At 39.7% G+C, this 19,261-nt stretch overlaps 1 protein-coding gene across 3 annotated transcripts in view; it reads right to left on the reverse strand.

The window, feature by feature from the left end:
• Positions 1-17,393, reverse strand: part of ARL6 (ADP ribosylation factor like GTPase 6) — a 50,510-nt gene extending 33,117 nt beyond the window's left edge. The window contains exons 1-3 of one of the 3 annotated variants that reach the window (XM_067739164.1): positions 16,948-17,393; positions 15,072-15,202; positions 13,270-13,419 (exon numbers count right to left, since the gene is read on the reverse strand). In XM_067739164.1, coding sequence (XP_067595265.1) covers positions 13,270-13,392 — 123 coding nt within the window. In that variant the 5' untranslated portion in view covers positions 13,393-13,419; positions 15,072-15,202; positions 16,948-17,393. Of the gene's footprint in view, positions 1-13,269; positions 13,420-15,071; positions 15,218-16,947 lie in introns of all 3 variants that reach the window. The other 2 variants (XM_067739163.1, XM_067739162.1) reach the window with 2 other exon arrangements.
• Positions 17,394-19,261: the final 1,868 nt, after the last annotated feature.

Consider the following 19,261-nt stretch of genomic DNA (forward strand, 5'->3'; position numbering starts at 1 on the left):
AGGAAATAAAAAAATACGTAGAAACAAACGACAATGGAGACACGATGACCCAAAACCTATGGGATAAAGCAAAAGCATTTCTAAGAGGGAAGTTTATAGCAATACAATCCAACCTCAAGAAACAGGAAACATCTCGAATAAACAACCTAACCTTGCACCTCAAGCAATTAGAGAAAGAAGAACAAAAAAACCCCAAAGTTAGCAGAAGGAAGGAAATCATAAAGATCAGATCAGAAATAAATGAAAAAGAAATGAAGGAAACGATAGCAAAGATCAATAAAACGAAAAGCTGGTTCTCTGAAAAGATAAACAAAATTGATAAACCATTAGCCAGACTCGTCAAGAAAAAAAGGGAGAAGACTCAAATCAATAGAATTAGAAATGGAAAAGGAGAAGTAACAACTGACACTGCAGAAATACAAAAGATCATGAGAGATTACTACAAGCAACTCTATGCCAATAAAATGGACAACCTGGAAGAATAGGACAAATTCTTAGAAATGCACAACCTACCAAGACTGAATCAGGAAGAAATAGAAAATATGAACAGAACAATCACAAGCACTGAAATTGAAACTCTGATTAAAAATCTTCCAACAAAAAAAAGCCCAGGACCAGATGGCTTCACAGGCGAATTCTATCAAACATTTAGAGAAGAGCTAACAGCTATCCTTCTCAAACTCTTCCAAAATATAGCAGAGGGAGGAACACTCAAACTCATTCTACAAGGCCACCATCACCCTGATTCAAAAACCAGACAAAAATGTCGTAAAGTAAGAAAACTACAGGCCAATATCACTGATGACATGGATGCAAAAATCCTCAACAAAATACTAGCAAAGAGAATCCAACAGCACATTAAAAGGATCATACACCATGACCAAGTAGGGTTGATTCCAGGAATGCAAGGATTCTTCAATATACGCAAATCAATCAACGTGATACACCATATTAACAAATTGAAGAATAAAAACCATATGATCATCTCAATAGATGCAGAAAAAGCTTTCAACAAAATTCAACACCCATTTATGATAAAAACCCTGCAGAAAGTAGGCATAGAGGGAACTTACCTCAACATAATAAAGGCCATATATGATAAACCCACAGCCAACATCATCCTCAATGGTGAAAAACTGAAACCATTTCCACTAAGATCAGGAACAAGACAAGGTTGCCCACTCTCACCACAATTATTCAACATAGTTTTGGAAGTTTTAGCCACAGCAATCAGAGAAGAAAAGGAAATAAAAGGAATCCAAATCAGAAAAGAAGAAGTAAAGCTGTCACTGTTTGCAGATGACATGATACTATACATAGAGAATCCTAAAGATGCTACCAGAAAACTACTAGAGCTAATCAATGAATTTGGTAAAGTAGCAGGATACAAAATTAATGCACAGAAATCTCTGGCATTCCTATAAACGAATGATGTAAAATATGAAAGTGAAATCAAGAAAACACTCCCATTTACCACTGCAACAAAAAGAATGAAATATCTAGGAATAAACCTACCTAAGGAGACAAAACACCTGTATACAGAAAATTATAAGACACCGATAAAAGAAATTAAAGATGATACAAATAGATGGAAAGATATACCATGTTCTTGGATTGGAAGAATCAACATTGTGAAAATGACTCTACTACCCAAAGCAATCTACAGATTCAATGCAATCCGTATCAAACTACCACTGGCATTTTTCACAGAACTAGAACAAAAAATTTCACAATTTGTATGGAAACACACAAGACCCCAAATAGCCAAAGCAATCTTGAGAACAAAAAACGGAGCTGGAAGAATCAGGCTCCCTGACTTCAGACTACTCTACAAAGCCACAGTAGTCAAAACAGTATGGTACTGGCACAAAAACAGAAAGATAGATCAATGGAACAAGATAGAAAGCCCAGAGATAAACCCACGCACATACGGTAAAGGAGGCAGGAATAAAGGAGGCAGGAATGTACAGTGGAGAAAGGATAGCCTCTTCAATAAGTGGTGCTGGGAAAACTGGACAGGTACATGTAAAAGTATGAGATTAGAACACTTCCTAACACCATACACAAAAATAAGCTCAATATGGATTAAAGACCTAAATGTAAGGCCAGAAACTATCAAACTTATAGAGGAAAACATAGGCAGAATACTCTATGACATAAATCACAGCAAGATCCTTTTTGACCCACCTCCTAGAGAAATGGAAATAAAAACAAAAATAAACAAATGGGACCTAATGAAACTTCAAAGCTTTTGCACAGCAAAGGAAACCATAAACAGGACCAAAAGACAACCCTCAGAATAGGAGAAAATATTTGCAAATGAAGCAACTGACAAAGGACTAATGTCCAAAATTTACAAGCAGCTCTTAACAAAAAAACAAACAACCCAATCCAAAAATGGGCAGAAGACCTATATGACAGTTCTCCAAAGAAGATATACAGACTGCCAACAAACACATGAAAGAATGCTCAACATCATTAATCATTAGAGAAATGCAAATCAAAACTACAATGAGATATCATCTCATACCAGTCAGAATGGCCATCATCCAAAAACCTAGAAACAATAAATGCTGGAGAGGGTGTGAAGAAAAGGGAACACTCTTGCACTGCTGGTGGGAATGTGAATTGATACAGCCACTGTGGAGAACAGTATGGAGGTTCCTTAAAAAACTAAAAATAGCACTACCATATGACCCAGCAATCCCACTACTGGGCATATACCCTGAGAAAACCATAATTCAAAAAGAGTCATGTACAAAAATGTTCATTGCAGTTCTATTTACAATAGCCCGGAGATGGAAACAACCTAAGTGTCCATCATCAGATGATGGATAAAGAAGATGTGGCACATATATACAATGGAATATTACTCAGCCATAAAAAGAAACAAAACTGAGCTATTTGTAATAAGGTGGATGGACCTAGAGTCTGTCATACAGAGTGAAGTAAGTCAGAAAGAGAAAGACAAATACCGTATGCTAACACATATATATGGAATTTAAGGGAAAAAAATGTCATGAAGAACCTAGGGGTAAGACAGGAATAAAGACACAGACCTACTAGAGAATGAACTTGAGGATATGGGGAGGGGGAAGGGTAAGCTGTGACAAAGCGAGAGAGTGGCATGGACATATATACACTACCAAACATAAAATAGATAGCTAGTTGGAAGCAGCCGCATAGAACAGGGAGATCAGCTCGGTGCTTTGTGACCACCTAGAGGGGTGGGATAGGGAGGGTGGTAGTGAGGGAGACGCAAGAGGGAAGAGAGATGGGAACATATGTATATGTATAACTGATTCACTTTGTTATAAAACAGAAACTAGCACACCATTGTAAAGCAATTATACTCTAATACAGATGTAAAAAAAAAATAATGAATTTCTCATAGTGGATGTAAGCTCACAAGACACTTTTCTTGAGTTCAAAGGTAGGGAGGAAGCAAGTGTTATATCTGTGCCTGAATGACAGAGGTTTTGGGGTTTTTAAGAAGTCCCATTTCAAGTGTCCTCTTGGCTTCTGTCACCAAGTTGTTTTTTAAATTTTTTTAAAGTAAAGCAACTTACTCTGCTCTCAGGATGTAGAGGTCAATTGTTCTCAGGAGACAGGATAGTTGCTAAAGATTAAGGCTCAGGAAGTGGTGTCAGAAATTAGGCTATCTCCTTAATAATAGCCCTGGAGATAGTCTAGGCTAGTTCCATAATTCATCAGAGGTAGCAGAGAGATAGGTATGTTGGAAAGCAAAACAAGATTAATTAAGAAGTCTTACTTATTGGCTGCAAGCCTAGGTTTTCCTGAGGACTCTCCCTGACTAATGTGGTGTGTTAGGCAGGGTTAGTAGAACTTTCACAGGACTAGTCTGAAATTGGGATATTAGAATATTTCAAGATGATAGACTGAGCTCATGCTGCCTCCCTCCCCTTCTACCCCAAACAAATGACCAATAATGTTTAGAGAAGAAAGCTGTTCCCACCCATATCAAAGATTATCCCTACGGTAATAACCATGTCTTGGGACAGAAGATCACTATACTGTTGGGGATGATGGAAAAAGATAATGTAATTTCTGTTTTGTTCTTTGAATGACATTTCTGCCAAGTTGAGTATAGTAGGCACTGGGGGGGCTGGTCCACTTTGGGGCTATTAACTGTGGCTCTGGTTTCAATCATTTTGTACTTATTTGAGACTACTTTTACAAAAAAATTACTTTTGAGGATATTCCTTCACGTGGAGAAAAATGGAAATATCTCCTATAGGATAGGACCTAAAGGACCCTACCTAAAGAATTTCCTTATAATCTTGCTCACAGCCTTACCTGCAGAAGTGCAGGTCACCAGCCACTAAGTTTAACTATTAGCCCAGGTTGATCTGCTGATAGCTGATCCATGGAACTAATTATGGACCCAAGCACAGCTGCACGTGGTTCTGTTTTTACCATACATCCATCATTCTCTAAATTCAATTCAGACCCCATTCAATTGGGTAGGATGCTATATCTTCCTCTCAAGGACTGTTAAAGAAATCTCTCATAATCACCTAGGTCAGGAGACAGACTCCAATGTATATGGACTTTTTGACCTGTTCTTTTCCTTATTGGGGAAGAATCTCTTTTTCTCTGCTTCTATATAGAGAGAAATCCATTAAAATAATACTTCTAGTTACTCTGTCTCCCCTCTCCAAATTTATTCCTCTTCATAGGGGAAAAAAAAAAGAGACTTCTTTGACTTCTCAGTTTATGAAATGGAAACCGACATCCTTGGTTCTGCCTCTCTCTTTGTCTCTGTCTCTTTGAGAGCCACATGCTTCTTGAAACCATGCATTCTCACCTGTTCTTAAGCATGCAGTAAACCTAGATGAGCAGGATCTTTCCCTGCGTAGGAAAGCTTGAATTTTGGGACACGAATCATAACCTAGAGTGTTAGCAAGTCCTCTGGCCAGACCTAAACCTTGCCCTCCACAATCACCTTTTTCAATAAAACTGCTAGCTTTTATCTCTGCCTGACTTCAGCATGTATATCTCAGCTGATTTCCAGCTTGGCTGGGGAGCCCCTTAAAACACCTAAATTGCTTTGCAAATCCATTTTCAACTTCTTATCACGGCTGCCTCAAACAAACTCCCACCTGAAAATACACCAGCAGTTAGTTGTTTTCACATGGCAAACTCACTCACATAGAAGAAGGGAATGATGACCAGAAGAAAAGAAATAATGGCATTTTTGTAATTCCAAAGCAATCTCGAACTAAACAGAAGTATAACTGAAGCCGTTGGGAGAAAGAAAAAAAAAAAGGCAGTAAGGCTTCTCATTCTGCTCAACCTGAAGCACTGTTTGGAGGCACTGAAGTCCACCTTCAATTACCATATTTAGGAGCAATGCTTCCCACTCTCCAGCCATTCAGTCATTAAGAGTACCAGCTTCCTAATTTTTGTTCTGTCTGTATGCAGTCTATATTAATTTTTACTCAGCATTTTTCATTGATTGACTAATGGTTTTTACCTAGATAAAAGTACTTACAACTGTAAATGTTAGCTGTCTACCCAATATCCACTCTCCTCTTCTTTCATACTTACAGGACCCCTATTACTAATGGAGGCAGCAATATGTCCTGCTTAAAAAAAAAAAAATCCAGCCTCAGCCAATGAGGTAAAAGAGTCATCAGTTGGGGCTTCTAGGTAAGCTCTTTAAAGAGGGCTTATTTAGCAAGAAGGCTTATTCTTTTGCCCTGTTCTTTTCTCATCCCTGTGATTTAGAATATAGATAAGATAGTTAACTAAGGTGGCAATGTGGAGATCCTGAGGATCTTGAAGAAAACCAGGCACTAAGGATATCAAAGCAGAAAGATGGAAGATGCCTGGACCATGCAGCTGCCACACCAGCCTTGGAATACCTCTTCTGGACTTATTTAGATGACAGAAAACTAAGTATCTTATGCAGTCCACTGTTATGTGGGTTTTCTTTATATGTAGCAGAACCTAACTGTAACTCATGCATTATGTGGTAGATGTGCTAGCTTTATATATATTTCAGTTATTAAAATAATATGTTCCATTACTTACTATGTAAATGACTCAGTCATCTTGCTTGCTACTACTGATATGCATACCACACTCCTGGGAAACTGTCTAATTATCCTAGAACCTATAAAAATGATTCATCTTTCCCTTTGCTTTGCTCTTCTTGTAAAGAGAGAGCCAAAAAGAAGGCAATGCTACCTGAAAGTAAATTCCACAAATTTGTGAAGATCATCTGAGAAGCAAAGACATTTGGAAAATACTCCAGTTTAAATAATAAAGATTTACCTACCTACCTGCATAAAATACACTGCAAATTATGGCTGGCTGATACTTATTAATTTAAGGTACAACGAATTTGACAAGATTTCATAACATGATAATGAAGTTACAATGGCAAACAAAATAATCCTGCCTTATCTTTCTTTAGCAGAAAATACAGGGGGTGGAGTCAAGATGGTGGCAGGAGAGGACGCGGAGTTCGCGTTTCTCCACAACTAGGGTGCCTGCTGGACACTGGTGGGGGACCTCAATGCCCTAGGAGATGGGAGGAACCCCCAAGCAACTGGGTAGCATGAGGGGGGATTGAGCAGGGAGGAGAAGTGGAGGCCAGACAGGACTGGTGCACCTGAGGGGTGGGTGGGAGAGGGGAGGGGTTCCCATGCCTGGAGGGAGCTTCGGGGGGGGGGGGGCTCAGAGGATCAGGGAGAGCACACCTAGCGTCTCCCTTGCCCAGTCGGGCCCTGGGAAGCCCTCAGGGCTCCTCAGCAGGGTCCTCCACCCTCCAAGGCCCCGTTGGTCCTAGAGCCATAGGAGGGAGGTGAGGGGAAGAAGAGGAGAGGTGGGTGGGAGGAGCCCTTCCAGACTGGAGGATCAGGGAAGTGCGACAGGTCTTTGCCCTGGCCACTTGGCCGCAAAAAGCTTGCTGGGCTCCAAGGCCCCCTCCGGGCAGCGTGGGTCCTAGCAGCATAGGAGGGAGGCAAGGGGAGAAGAGGAGAGGCGGGAGGGAGGGGCCCTCTGGGGCCGGAGGATCAGGGGACGTGCAGCCAGCGTTTCCGCACAACCCACTTGGGCCCCGGGAAGCCTGCTGGGCTCCCAGGCCTGGTGCTCTGATCTCCAGGGCCCCCTGCAGCCTTGTGGGTCCTAGGAGAATGGGAGGGAGGGAGGAGGGGGAAAGAGGAGGAGAGGCAGACCATCTGGGGCCAGGGGATCACGGAAGGCACTGTGGGCATTTCCCCCGCCCACTTGGCCCCGGGAAGCCTGCTGGGCTTCCAGGTCTGGTCCTCTGCCTTCCGGGATCTCCTCTGGCTGTGTGGGTCCCAGGGGCATAAGAGGGAGGGAGAGGGGAAAAGAAGAGAGGCCAATGGGGAGGGTCCTTCCAGGATCAGAGGATTGGGGGGAATATGCTTAGCACTTCCCCTGCCCACTAGGGCCCAGTGAGCCTGCTGGGGTCCTGGATCAGGTCCTCCACCCTCCAAGGCCAGAGGCACTGCCTGGGCCCCTCCTGCTGAGGCTCCTCCTGCTGCATTGAGCCTAAGACTCACCGCCCCACCCACCCAGCACCTCCAGGGCCTTTTCCTGCTCTGTTGGTCCTAAGCATAGGCCCCGCCCCCACCTGAAACCAGCCCCTGCCTACTCCCTACCCCCCACAGCCAAGGCTTTTTCCGGATTTTTTTTTTCTTTTTCTCCTTACTATTGTGGCTCTGTTTTACCTTCCATTGTTGTTTCAACTATATTTTTATTCTTTCTAACAAATCTGTTAGTTTTCTAATCTAATTTTATTTTTTACTCTTTGTTATCGTTCTGCTCCTTTTCTTTCTTTCTTTTTTTTTTTGCTGCCCCACACATCTTGCGGGATCTTGGTTCACAAGATGGGGGTCAGGCCAGAGTTCCTGCAGTGGGAGCTCTGAGTCCGAATCACTGGACTAACAGAGAACCTCAGACCCCAGGGAATATTCATTGGAGTGAGGTCTCCCAGAGGTCCTCATCTCGGCACCAAGACCCAGCTCCACCCAACAGCCTACAAACTCCAGTGCTGGAAGCCTCAGGCCAAACAACCAGTAAAACAGGAACACAATCCCACCCATCAAAAAAAAAAAAAGGAAGACAAAAAAATATGTTTCAGATGAAGGAGCAAGGTAAAAAATCTACAAGCCCAAATAAATGAAGAGGAAATAGGCAACCTACCTAAAAATAATTCAGAGTAATGACAGTAAAGGTGATTCAGAATCTCAGAAACAGAATGGAGACACAGATTGAGAAAATACAGAAATGTTTAACAAAGATTTAGAAGAACTAAAGAACAAAGAAACAGAGATGAACAGCACAATAACTGAAATGAAAAACACACTAGAAAGAATCAATAACAGAATAACTGAGGCAGAAGAACAAATAAGTGAGCTGGAAGACAGAATGGTGGAAATAACTGCCAAGGAACAGAATAAGGAAGAAAGAAAGAAAAGAATTGAAGACAATCTTAGAGACCTCTGGGACAACACTAAATGCACCAACGTTCAAATTATAGGAGTCTCAGAAGAAGAAGAGAAAAAGAAAGGGTCTGAGAAAATATTTGAAGAGATTACAGTGGAAAACTACCCTAACATGGGGAAGGAAATAGTCACCCAAGTCCAGGAAGCACAGCGAGTGCCATACGGGATAAACCCTAGGAGAAACACACCAAGACACATATTAGTCAAACCAACAAAAACTAAATTCAAAGAAAAAATATTAAAAGCAGCAAGGGAAAAGCAAAAAATAACATACAAAGGAATCCCCATAAGGTTATCAGCTAATATTTCAGCAGAAACTCTGCAGGCCAGAAGGGAGTGGCAGGATATACTTAAAGGGATGAAAGAGAAAAACCTACAACCAAGATTACTCTACCCAGCAAGGATTTCATTCAGATTCAACGGCAAAAGCTAACAGAATTCAGCACCACCAAACCAGCTTTACAGCAAACGCTAAAGGAACTTCTCTAGGCAAGAAACACAAGAGAAGAAAAAGACCCACAAAAACAAACCCAAAGCAATTAAGAAAATGGTAGTAGGAACACAGATGTCGATAATAACCTTGAATGTAAATGGATTAAATGCTCCAACTAAAAGACACAGACTGGTTGAATGGATACCAAAGTAGACCATAAACATGCTGTCTACAAGAGACCCATTTCAGACCTAGGGACACATACAGACTGAAAGTGAAGGGATGGAAAAAGATATTCCATGTAAATGGAAATCAAAAGAAAGCTGGAGTAGCAATACTCGTATCAGATAAAATAGACTTTTAAATAAAGACTGTTACAAGAGATAAGGAAGGACACTACATAATGATAAAGGGATCAATCCAAGAAGAAGATATAACAATTATAAATATTTATACACCCAACATAGGAGCACCTCAATACATAAGGCAAACGCTAACAACCATAAAAGGGGAAATCGACGGTAACACAATAATAGTACGGGACTTTAACACCCCACTTACACCAGTGGACAGGTCATCCAAACAGAAGATAAATAAGGAAACACAAGCTTTAAATGACACAATAGACCAGATAGATTTAATTGATATTTATAGGACATTCCATCTGAAAGTGGCAGAATACACTTTCTTCTCAAGTGCACATGGAACATTCTCCAGGATAGTTCACATCTTGGGTCACAAATCAAGCCTCAGTAAATTTAAGAAGACTGAAATAGTATCAAGCATCTTTTCTGACCACAATGCTATGTGGCTGGAAATCAATTACAGGAAAAAAACTGCAAAAAATACAAATACATGGAGGCTAAACAGTACACTACTAAATAATCAAGAGATCACTGAAGAAATCAAGAAGAAATTAAAAAAAAAATAGAAACAAATGACAACAAAAACACCGTAACCCAAAATCTATGGGATGCAGCAAAAGAAGTTCTAAGAGGGAAGTTTATAGCAATTCAATCTCACCTCAGGAAACAAAAGTCTCAAAACAATCTAACCTTACACGTAAAACAACTAGAGAAAGAAGAACAAAGAAAACCCAAAGTCAGTAGAAGGAAAGAAATCATAAAGATCAGAGCAGAAATAAATGAAATAGAAATGAAGAAAACAATAGCAAAGATAAATAAAACTAAAAGTTGGTTCTTCGAGAAGATAAACAAAATTGATAAACATTTAGCCAGACTCATCAAGAAAAAAAGAGGACACAAATCAGTAAAATTAGAAATGAAAAAGGAGAAATCACTTCTGACACCGCAGAAATACAAAGGATTATAAGAGACTACTACAAACAACTATATGCCAATAAAATGGACAAGCACAAAGAAATGGACAAATTCTTGGAAAGGTACAATTTTCCAAGAGTGAACCAGGAAGAATTAGAAAATATAAACAGACCTATCACAAGTAATGAAATTGAAACTGTAATTAAAAATCTTCCAACAAACAGAAGTCCAGGACCAGGTGGCTTCACAGGCAAATTCTATCAGACATTTAGAGAAGAGCTAACACCAATCCTTCTCAAAATCTTCCAAAAAATTGCAGAGGGAGGAACACTCCCAAATTTGTTCTGCAAAGCCACCATCACCCTGATACCAAAACCAGACAAAGATATCACAAAAAAAATAAAATAGACCAGTATCACTAATGAACATAGATGCAAAAATCCTCAACAAAATAGTAGCAAACAGAATCCAACAACACATTAAAAGGATCATACATAATGATCAAGTGGGATTTATCCCAGGAACGCAAGGATTCTTCAATATATGCAAATCAATCAATGTGATACACCAAATTAACAAATTAAGGAATAAAGACCATATGATCATCTCAATAGATGCAGAAAAAGTTTTTGACAAAATTCAACACCCATTTATGATAAAAACCCTCCAGAAAATGGGCACAGAGGGAACCTACCTCAACGTAATAAAGGCCATATAGGAGAAACCCACAGCAAACATCATTCTCAATGGTGAAAAACTGAAAGCATTTCCACTAAGACCGGGAATATGACAAGGATGACCACTCTCGCCACTCTTACTCAACACAGTTTTGGAATTTCTAGCCACAGCAATCAGAGAAGAAAAAGAAATAAAACGAACACAAATTGGAAAAAAAGAAGTAAAACTGTCACTGTTTGCAGATGACATGATAGTATACATAGAAAATCCTAAAGATGCCACCAGAAAACTACTAGAACTAATCAATGAATTTGGTAAGGTTGCAGGATACAAAATTAATGCACAGAAATCTCTGGCATTCCTATACACCAACAACAAAAAATCAGAAAGAGAAATCAAGGAAACAATCCCATTTACATTGCAACAAAAAGAATAAAATACCTAGGAATAAACCTACTACCTAAGGAGGCAAAAGACTTGTACTTAGAAAACTATAAAACATTGATGACAGAAATCAAAGATGACATAAACAGATGGAGAAATATACCATGTTCTTGGATTGGAAGAATCATTATTGCAAAAATGACTATACGACCCAAAGCAATCTACGGATTCAATGCAATCCCTATCAAACTACCAATGGCATTCTTCACAGAAATAGAACAAAAATTTTACAATTCGTATGGAAATGCAAAAGACCCTGAATAGCCAAAGCAATCTTGAGAAAGAAAAACGGAGATGGAGGTATCAGGCTACCCAACTTCAAACCATACTACAAAGCTACAGTAATCAAGACAGTATGGTACTGGCACAAAAACAGAAATATAGATCAATGGTACAGGATAGAAAGCCCAGAGATAACCCACGCACCTATGGTCACCTAAACTATGACAAGGGAGGCAAGAACATACAATGAAGAAAAGACAGCCTCTTCAATAAGTGGTGCTGGGAAAACTGGACAGCTACATGTAAAAGAATGAAATTAGAACATTCCCTAACACTATACACAAAAATAAACTCCAAATGGATTAAAGACCTAAATGTAAGACCAGATACTATAAAACTCTCAGAGGAAAACACAGGAAACACACTCTTTGACAGAAACCACAGCAGGATCTTTTTTGACCCACCTCCTAGAGTAATGAAAATAAAAACAAAAATAAACAAATGGGACCTAATTAAACTTAAAAGCTTATGCACAGCAAAGGAAACCATAAACAAGATGGTAAGACAACCCTCAGAATGGGAGAAAATATTTGCAAAGGAAACAATGGACAAAGGATTAATCTCCAAAATATATAAACAGCTCATGCAGCTCAATATCAAAAAAACCAACAACCCAATTAAAAAATGGGTGGAAGACCTAAATGGATACTTCACCAAAGAAGACATACAGATGGCCAAGAGGCACATGAAAATATGCTCAACATCACTAATTACTAGAGAAACGCAAATCAATACTACAATGAGGTATCACCTCACACCAGTCAGAATGACCAACCTCAAAAAATCTACACACAATAAATGCTGGAGAAGGTGTGGAGAAAAGGGAATCCTCTTGCACTGTGGGTGGAAATGTTAATTGATACAGCCACTATGGAGAACAGTATGGAGGTTCCTTAAAAAACTGACAATAGAACTACCATATGATCCAGCAATCACACTACTGGGCATATACCCAGAGAAAACCATAATTCAAAAGGACACATGCACCCCAATATTCACTGCAGCACTATTTACAAGAGCCAGGACATGGAAACAATCTAGGTGTCCAATGAGAGATGAATGGATAAAGAAGATGTGGTACATATATTGAATGGAATATTACTCAGCCATAAAAAGGAACAAAATTGGGTTCTTTGTGACATGGATGGACCGAGAGTCTGTCATACGGAGTGAAGTAAGCCAGAAAGAGAAAAACAAATATTGTGTATTAACGCATATATGTGGAATCTCGAAAAATGGCATAGATGAACCTATTTGTAGGGCAGGAATAGAGACGCAGACGTAGAGAATGGACATGTGGATATGGGGGGAAAGGGAGGGTGGGACGACTTTTGGGAGATTAGGTTTGACATAAATACACTTCCACGTGTAAAATAGATAGCTAGTGGGAACCTGCTGTATAGCACAGGGAGCTCAGCTTGGTTCTCTGTGATGACCTAGATGGTGGGAGAAGCAGGAGAGGGAGGTTCAAGAGGGAGGGATATAGGTATACATATAGCTGATTCACTTCATTGTACAGCAGAAACTAACACAACATTGTAAAGCAAATTTACTCCAATAAAAAAAAAATAATGGATTATAAAAAATAAAAAAATAAAAACAGTCCTTTAAAAAAAAGAAAATACACAAAGTATCTAATAAATATACTTACGTTTGAAGGTTTAAGTTTATTAATGATTGTTGTTTTGCCACTGTTATCCAGCCCAAGGCACAAAACATGAACCTCCTTCTTCCTCAGGCCAAGCAAGCCTGAAAGTCTGTCTAGCAATCCCATAATGTGAGTCAAGTATTTACAAACCAGCTGCAAGTCAGGGGGAAAAAAAAAAAGATATATTACCCACAGGCACCTTAAGAATAGAAAATATGAGCATATGTATCCCAAATTTCAGAATTTAAAGACACAGTGATATTGTGAAAACCATGTCAATGTAGCTTTGCATTTAGTAAACAGAGTTTAAGCTGATTACCAGAAAGGAGTCTTAACTGAAATGCAGATTGGCGGATAATAACACCTGGCAACACACAATAATGCCCTTGAAGTAACTGGACATTTCTCATCGTAACATATAATACTTAAGAAGAAAATGTGGTTAAACTCAGAATCATGTGGAGTCTGCCATCTGTGATACTTGAGAATATTTGCAGCCTTTTCTGGAAATCTGGAACAATGATGGGCAATGGCGTTCATGTGAGCCTGATGCTGAAGCTTAGAAAGTAGAAGGCAGACCAGAATAACAGAGAATAACTGAGATTTTGGCTACATCATTTGAGCCACTGGTCAAATCTTTTTCTAAAGCCAGCCCCCTTGTAGTTTGCAATAATACAAAGTAATAAACATTGAATTCACCATTTTTGTTTCTTTGTTTGATTATATCCAGTTTAGGTTATGTCTTCTATCCAAAGAAACAAAAAATCCTAACTGATATATTTATCTTAATTTTTCCTTAGTCCTTACGTATATCTTTGTAAGTCACCACAAATCCATTTGGGAAGAAGGTTGTGTATAAAACACACACACAATTTGAACCTTAATAAATACCTGTTCCTTTGAAACTATAACTTACATGAACTATCCTGTTAAGTATCATTTTAAAAGAATTTTAACTAGTGTACTAGTAAAGAATATGAATGTAAATACCAATCTTACATTTTCATCTCATTTTCTCAAATACCATAAAAGTTTCTTTGTTAACTTGTCCCTGACGTGTTCATTTGTTTATCAATTCTTTCTTTGGAAAAAAAAATCCTTCCAATGCAAACTTTCAAAAAAACTCCATCAGTAATCCAAACACAAGCATTTTGAAGTCAGATAAAACTGCTGATGATGCGTTGCTGGCTATGTGATAACTTTATGGCTATTCATACCCTTCTAAGGTACTGTTAGATTTAGACTTCAGGTCTCCAAATGAAACTTTCCAAAGGTTCTTCCTTTGGGTCCATCACCACCCCCACCTCCCAAAACATTATTATGTGGTGGGAGAAGAGAGATACCACTTTTGCCAGCCCTCAACTGCTGCAGGGACTGCTACAGCAATAACTACAATACACCTGTATTCCAAACATTTCCTATTACTCTCCAAACCACCATTTTCAAAGTTCTCTTAAAAAACAAAACAAAACAAAACAAAAAACCCTCTAAATATCAGTTTCATTTAATAGATTTATTCTCATCTCCATCTAAGGTTCCAGAAGCTTGTCATCTTACAGCTCCTTCAGTATTTTTTTTATTCCACACCAAAAAGGCAAGACCATACCTTGAAGGATGAGGATTCAGCAACTTAAAAAATAAGAAGCTTCCAAGACAACTGCATCTGAAAGGTGGCTGCATCATTAGTTTTGCTTAGGCCCCTTCAGAGATCATTATGGACAGAAATTTCAAAACTGAATTCCAATGATGTGCAGAAAAGAGAAGGTAAAGCGCCCCACCCAAACATGGGGCCACAGTTGTCTTACCCAAGGGATGGGTTTGACTTCAGGTACTCCATTTGTGCCGCTTGAATCGACTTCTCTCCTTGTGTTGGAGATTCAAATCTCACTCAACCCATTCCTTTAAATCTCAGCTTAGGGATAGACATCTGTAGAATCTACTTTAAGTTAGCCTTCGGATATCATGAAACAATTCACACAGACCATTTTAATTCAAGGCAAATTTGCTATTACTCACTTTGTTATTAATTGTACTAAGCGTATTGATATAGGTTTATATCCTGTTTTCCAATTCCCATACAATTTTGAATAGATTTTAAAAAATATGACCACTTCTCATATCATCCCCCTCTGGGCATCTACAGTAAAGCATTGATTGTCAAAAGCTTGATACGTGAATATTCGTTTTTTCATAGAACATCGGATTGTGATTTTCTGTCCCCTTTTTCATGGATTATCAAACACCTGATGCTTGTTATTGAAATACTGTGGGATATGCAATTTAAAAGAGAAATGGCATGGACATATATACACTACCAAACGTAAAATAGATAGCTAGCATAGCACAGGGGGATCAGCCCCAGAGGGGTGGGATAGGGAGGGTGGGAGGGAGGGAGACGTAAGAGGGAAGAGAGATGGGAACATATGTATATGCATAACTGATTCACTTTGTTATAAAGCAGAAACTAACAACACTGTAATGCAATTATACTCCAATAAAGATGTTAAAAAAAATAATAAAATAAAAAAAGTCAGTTGTTCTAAGAGATATAATTACATTTATTGAAGTTGCTTTATAAACAACTATCATAGAGCCTTATATATGCTTCTATTTCTTAGTAATTATACATCTTTATAAATTTACTTTTTGCTTGCATGAAATAAGGAAACAAGATAACTTAAGTCACTGGACATTCATTAACCATGTCCTAAGTGCACAGGAGGAGATACAGTGAAAGTTTTCTGTAGCAACCTACTCCTATAGCCATGATTCTCGACCCTGGCTGCACACTGGAATCAGCTAGCTGGATTAGTATTTCTGAAGATGGAATCAGGGCATCTGTATTTTAAAAAGCTACACAGTGTTTCTGATGTACAGTCACTATTGAGAACTTCAGGATTTTAGAATAAAGTCTAAACTTCCATGCATAGCTTTTAAAGTTGTTCACAATCTGACTCCAATCTACCTTTCCAGTTTCTTATTTTACTGTTTTCCTCTCTCTGCAAACCAGCCAATCAAATTCTCTTGGCTGTTATCTGAGGAACGGCTTTCTTTTCTTTTCTTTCTTTCTTTTTTTGGCCCCTCCAGGCGTCACGAGGGAATCTTAGTTCCCCAGCAAGGGATTGAACCGGGCCCCCTGCAGTGGAAGCGAGGAGTCTTAACCACTGGACCACAAGGGAAGTCCCAGAATCTGCTTTCTAAAGTTTTTTTTTTTTAACTTGTTGCCAGAAAAGTCCTGAAGAATTAGGATGTTACCCATAGGTACGAGCTTGGAAGGTAGGCTACACAGAGAGAGTGGTCGAGCAAAGAAAACACCATGAAAGGTATTTTGTAACTTTAAAAATGTTTCTAGAGTGAATTATAGCACACTCTCACTACCCCCAATAAATATTTTTATTCAGCTTTCAGTTTTTGATGATGAAATTTCAATTATACTTCCCACACAGCAAAAAAAGAGGCCCAAATCGGGTAGTGTTAAAACCATCCAATCAAACAAAAATTCACCCAAGGCAGTTCCATGAGTTTTCTGGGGTCCATAGCCCACTTCTTCTTTTCTAGTTCTCACACATTAGAAACCAGCACACGGAGTGAAAAACATGAGGAAGAGCAATTCTAAAATTGGTGGCGGAGGGGACTGGGGGGTGGTGGCGCTGGATACAAAAATTGGGGTTGGGGAGATACCTGGTCTTTGAGATTAGTCCTGCGGGCCCGGGAGCTGCTGAAGAACAGGAATGGACGCACTCGCTCGTATCCCTCTCTGCAATGGGAATATGGTGCGGGCGTCCCTCAGCCTTCCTCTCTAGGCCTCCACAGGAAGGATTCCTGGGCCTGAGCAAAGCCGCCTCCGCAAGTTGGGTGAAGGGGTAGCCTCTGGCTCAGCCCAAGCATCAGCGGCGGGTCAGGCGCCGTGGTGCGTCGCGTTCCCCGGGCAACCGGAGGTTTTTCCGGTGCGGAGCCACGCCTCCTCAGGTCTCAGCGCGTCAGCCGCCGTGCTCCCGTTAAGGGATTGAAGAGCTCCCCCAAATGCCAGAGGCATAGCGAGGAGTATTGAAGAAGTGTAAGCGAGGTTGAAGGGGTGAAGTGCCGCCTCCCAGCGAGGAGCCGCGCTGTTCCCCGGTGGAGCATAATGGGAGTTGTAGGCTTGCGCACAGCCTGCTGGGAAGTGTTCGGCGTCCGCGTTGGCTTCGGGCCTTTCTCGCCGCACGGTCTCTCCGCCCTCTCGGGAAAGTCGGCTCAGAGGGAGCGGCGCACTTTGTGGCGCCCAGAGCGCTGAGGAGTCTGCGTCGACGTCGAGCATGGGCGCAGCGCGGTGGCGACAACTGCGGAACCCGACTATGAGCTCTAGGGCGAGAAGTACGCCAGAATTGCCTGGCTGCCCATCGCATCCACCCTTTAACAGGCTGTTAGGCCTCAGACCCCGGAGTCCTGGAGAAGCAAAACCGTTCGTGCGGGCAAGGAGAGGAGATAAACTCACAGGCATTATTCGGCAAAGGAAGTCTGCCTGAACCTGGTTTCTGAGGTGTCTGATCTCCTGAAGAGATTTCCACGAGGCATAATCCCCTGCGATTAGAGTACAGTCCCCAGAATCAGATCGGCAGGTGGTCAGGAATCTGTAGTCCCAATGCTTAAAGTTAGCCACCCTCTTAAATTGCTCTGGGGTATTATAGTAATAGTAAATGACTTACCTCCTTTGTTAGCCAGGAGTATGAGATTCTTTACCCCCTCCAGCTACCTAGTGTTATATTTACTACCCTACCTGTTCTTTGGCTTATCAATTTCGGCCTATTAAGTGGATTAGCAGGGTGAAAAAAGAGACTAGAAGGAATTATATAAAAGTAATAATGGGGGAAAGATTGTATTTGCATGATCATGGGATGCATTTTATTTTATTTTCCAAATTTTCAAATGCGGTTCTGTTATTTTTACAATGGAAAAAAAAATGTTCTGGGCTAGTGACTCTTGTTGAAAGATGAAAACTAACAAAACGCAAAAACAAAAAAAACCTATAGTTGCGTATCCAAAAGAACTTACTTACCAATGTCCTTGAAAAAATGGAGTATGGAAATATATTCCGCCTTATTGTGTAGCCTTAGGCCAGTTAACGCTGCTCTATTGTTCAGCTTCCTCACCTTCAAAAAGACACTAAATATCTCATCTGGTGGTTTTGAGGAATAAGTAGGTAACAGAGGTATGTGTATGTTTGGCACATAGTAGGTGTTCAATAAACAATTTCCTATCTTCCTTTGTCCTGCAATTTTTATTATATGGGTGAGATTTTTAAATGTGGTCCTTTAACTTCTGACACTGAATTTACAGTGAGGTATTAATTACTTTTCTGTGTGTCTGGGTATTGTGACTCACTTTGATAAAAGTTGGAAGCTAAGTACTTACAGCCGGATTTTGACTTTTTTTTTTTTCCTTAGAGCTAAGTAGAAATCTTATGTTTCAGGAAACTTTAGTGTACAGACAATTTTTCCTGTTTGGAGTTGATATTTTCTGCCCCTAGGTTGAGTTCTGTTTTTGCTTCGTACAAAACATTCGGTGAACACTGGAAATGAAATGGAGACATTGGGTATCCAACTTTTCAGTCAATTTAAGCTGATAACATAATTCTTTTTTAAAAATTTGCTAAGTGAATAGTTATCTTAAGGTACATAATTCTCTTACAAAAATTTAGCTAAGTAAATAGTTAGGTAAGTGTAGTTGATATGTTGGCTTCTTATTATTAGAGATGAAATAGTGGTCATGAAACCCACAATCTACTCAATAATCTAGAAAATGTCAGTTTTGAAACTAACAACCTTTAAAAAAGTGAATACTTCATATGGTTGAATCTGCTGTTTTGGTGCTTTGCCAACCGAAACAGCTCTCAACAATACACTCAAGGCTCAGCATAAAAATTGGTTTCACTTGATTTAAGAAGTTAGTTTGGGTCTCCTTATTATGAGAATAAGAAGCTTTAAAAATGGTTCTTAATTGTATGAAGGCTTCTTAA

This window comes from Pseudorca crassidens, chromosome 5 (assembly GCF_039906515.1).
Source record: "Pseudorca crassidens isolate mPseCra1 chromosome 5, mPseCra1.hap1, whole genome shotgun sequence".
NCBI classification, from domain to species: domain Eukaryota; kingdom Metazoa; phylum Chordata; class Mammalia; order Artiodactyla; family Delphinidae; genus Pseudorca; species Pseudorca crassidens.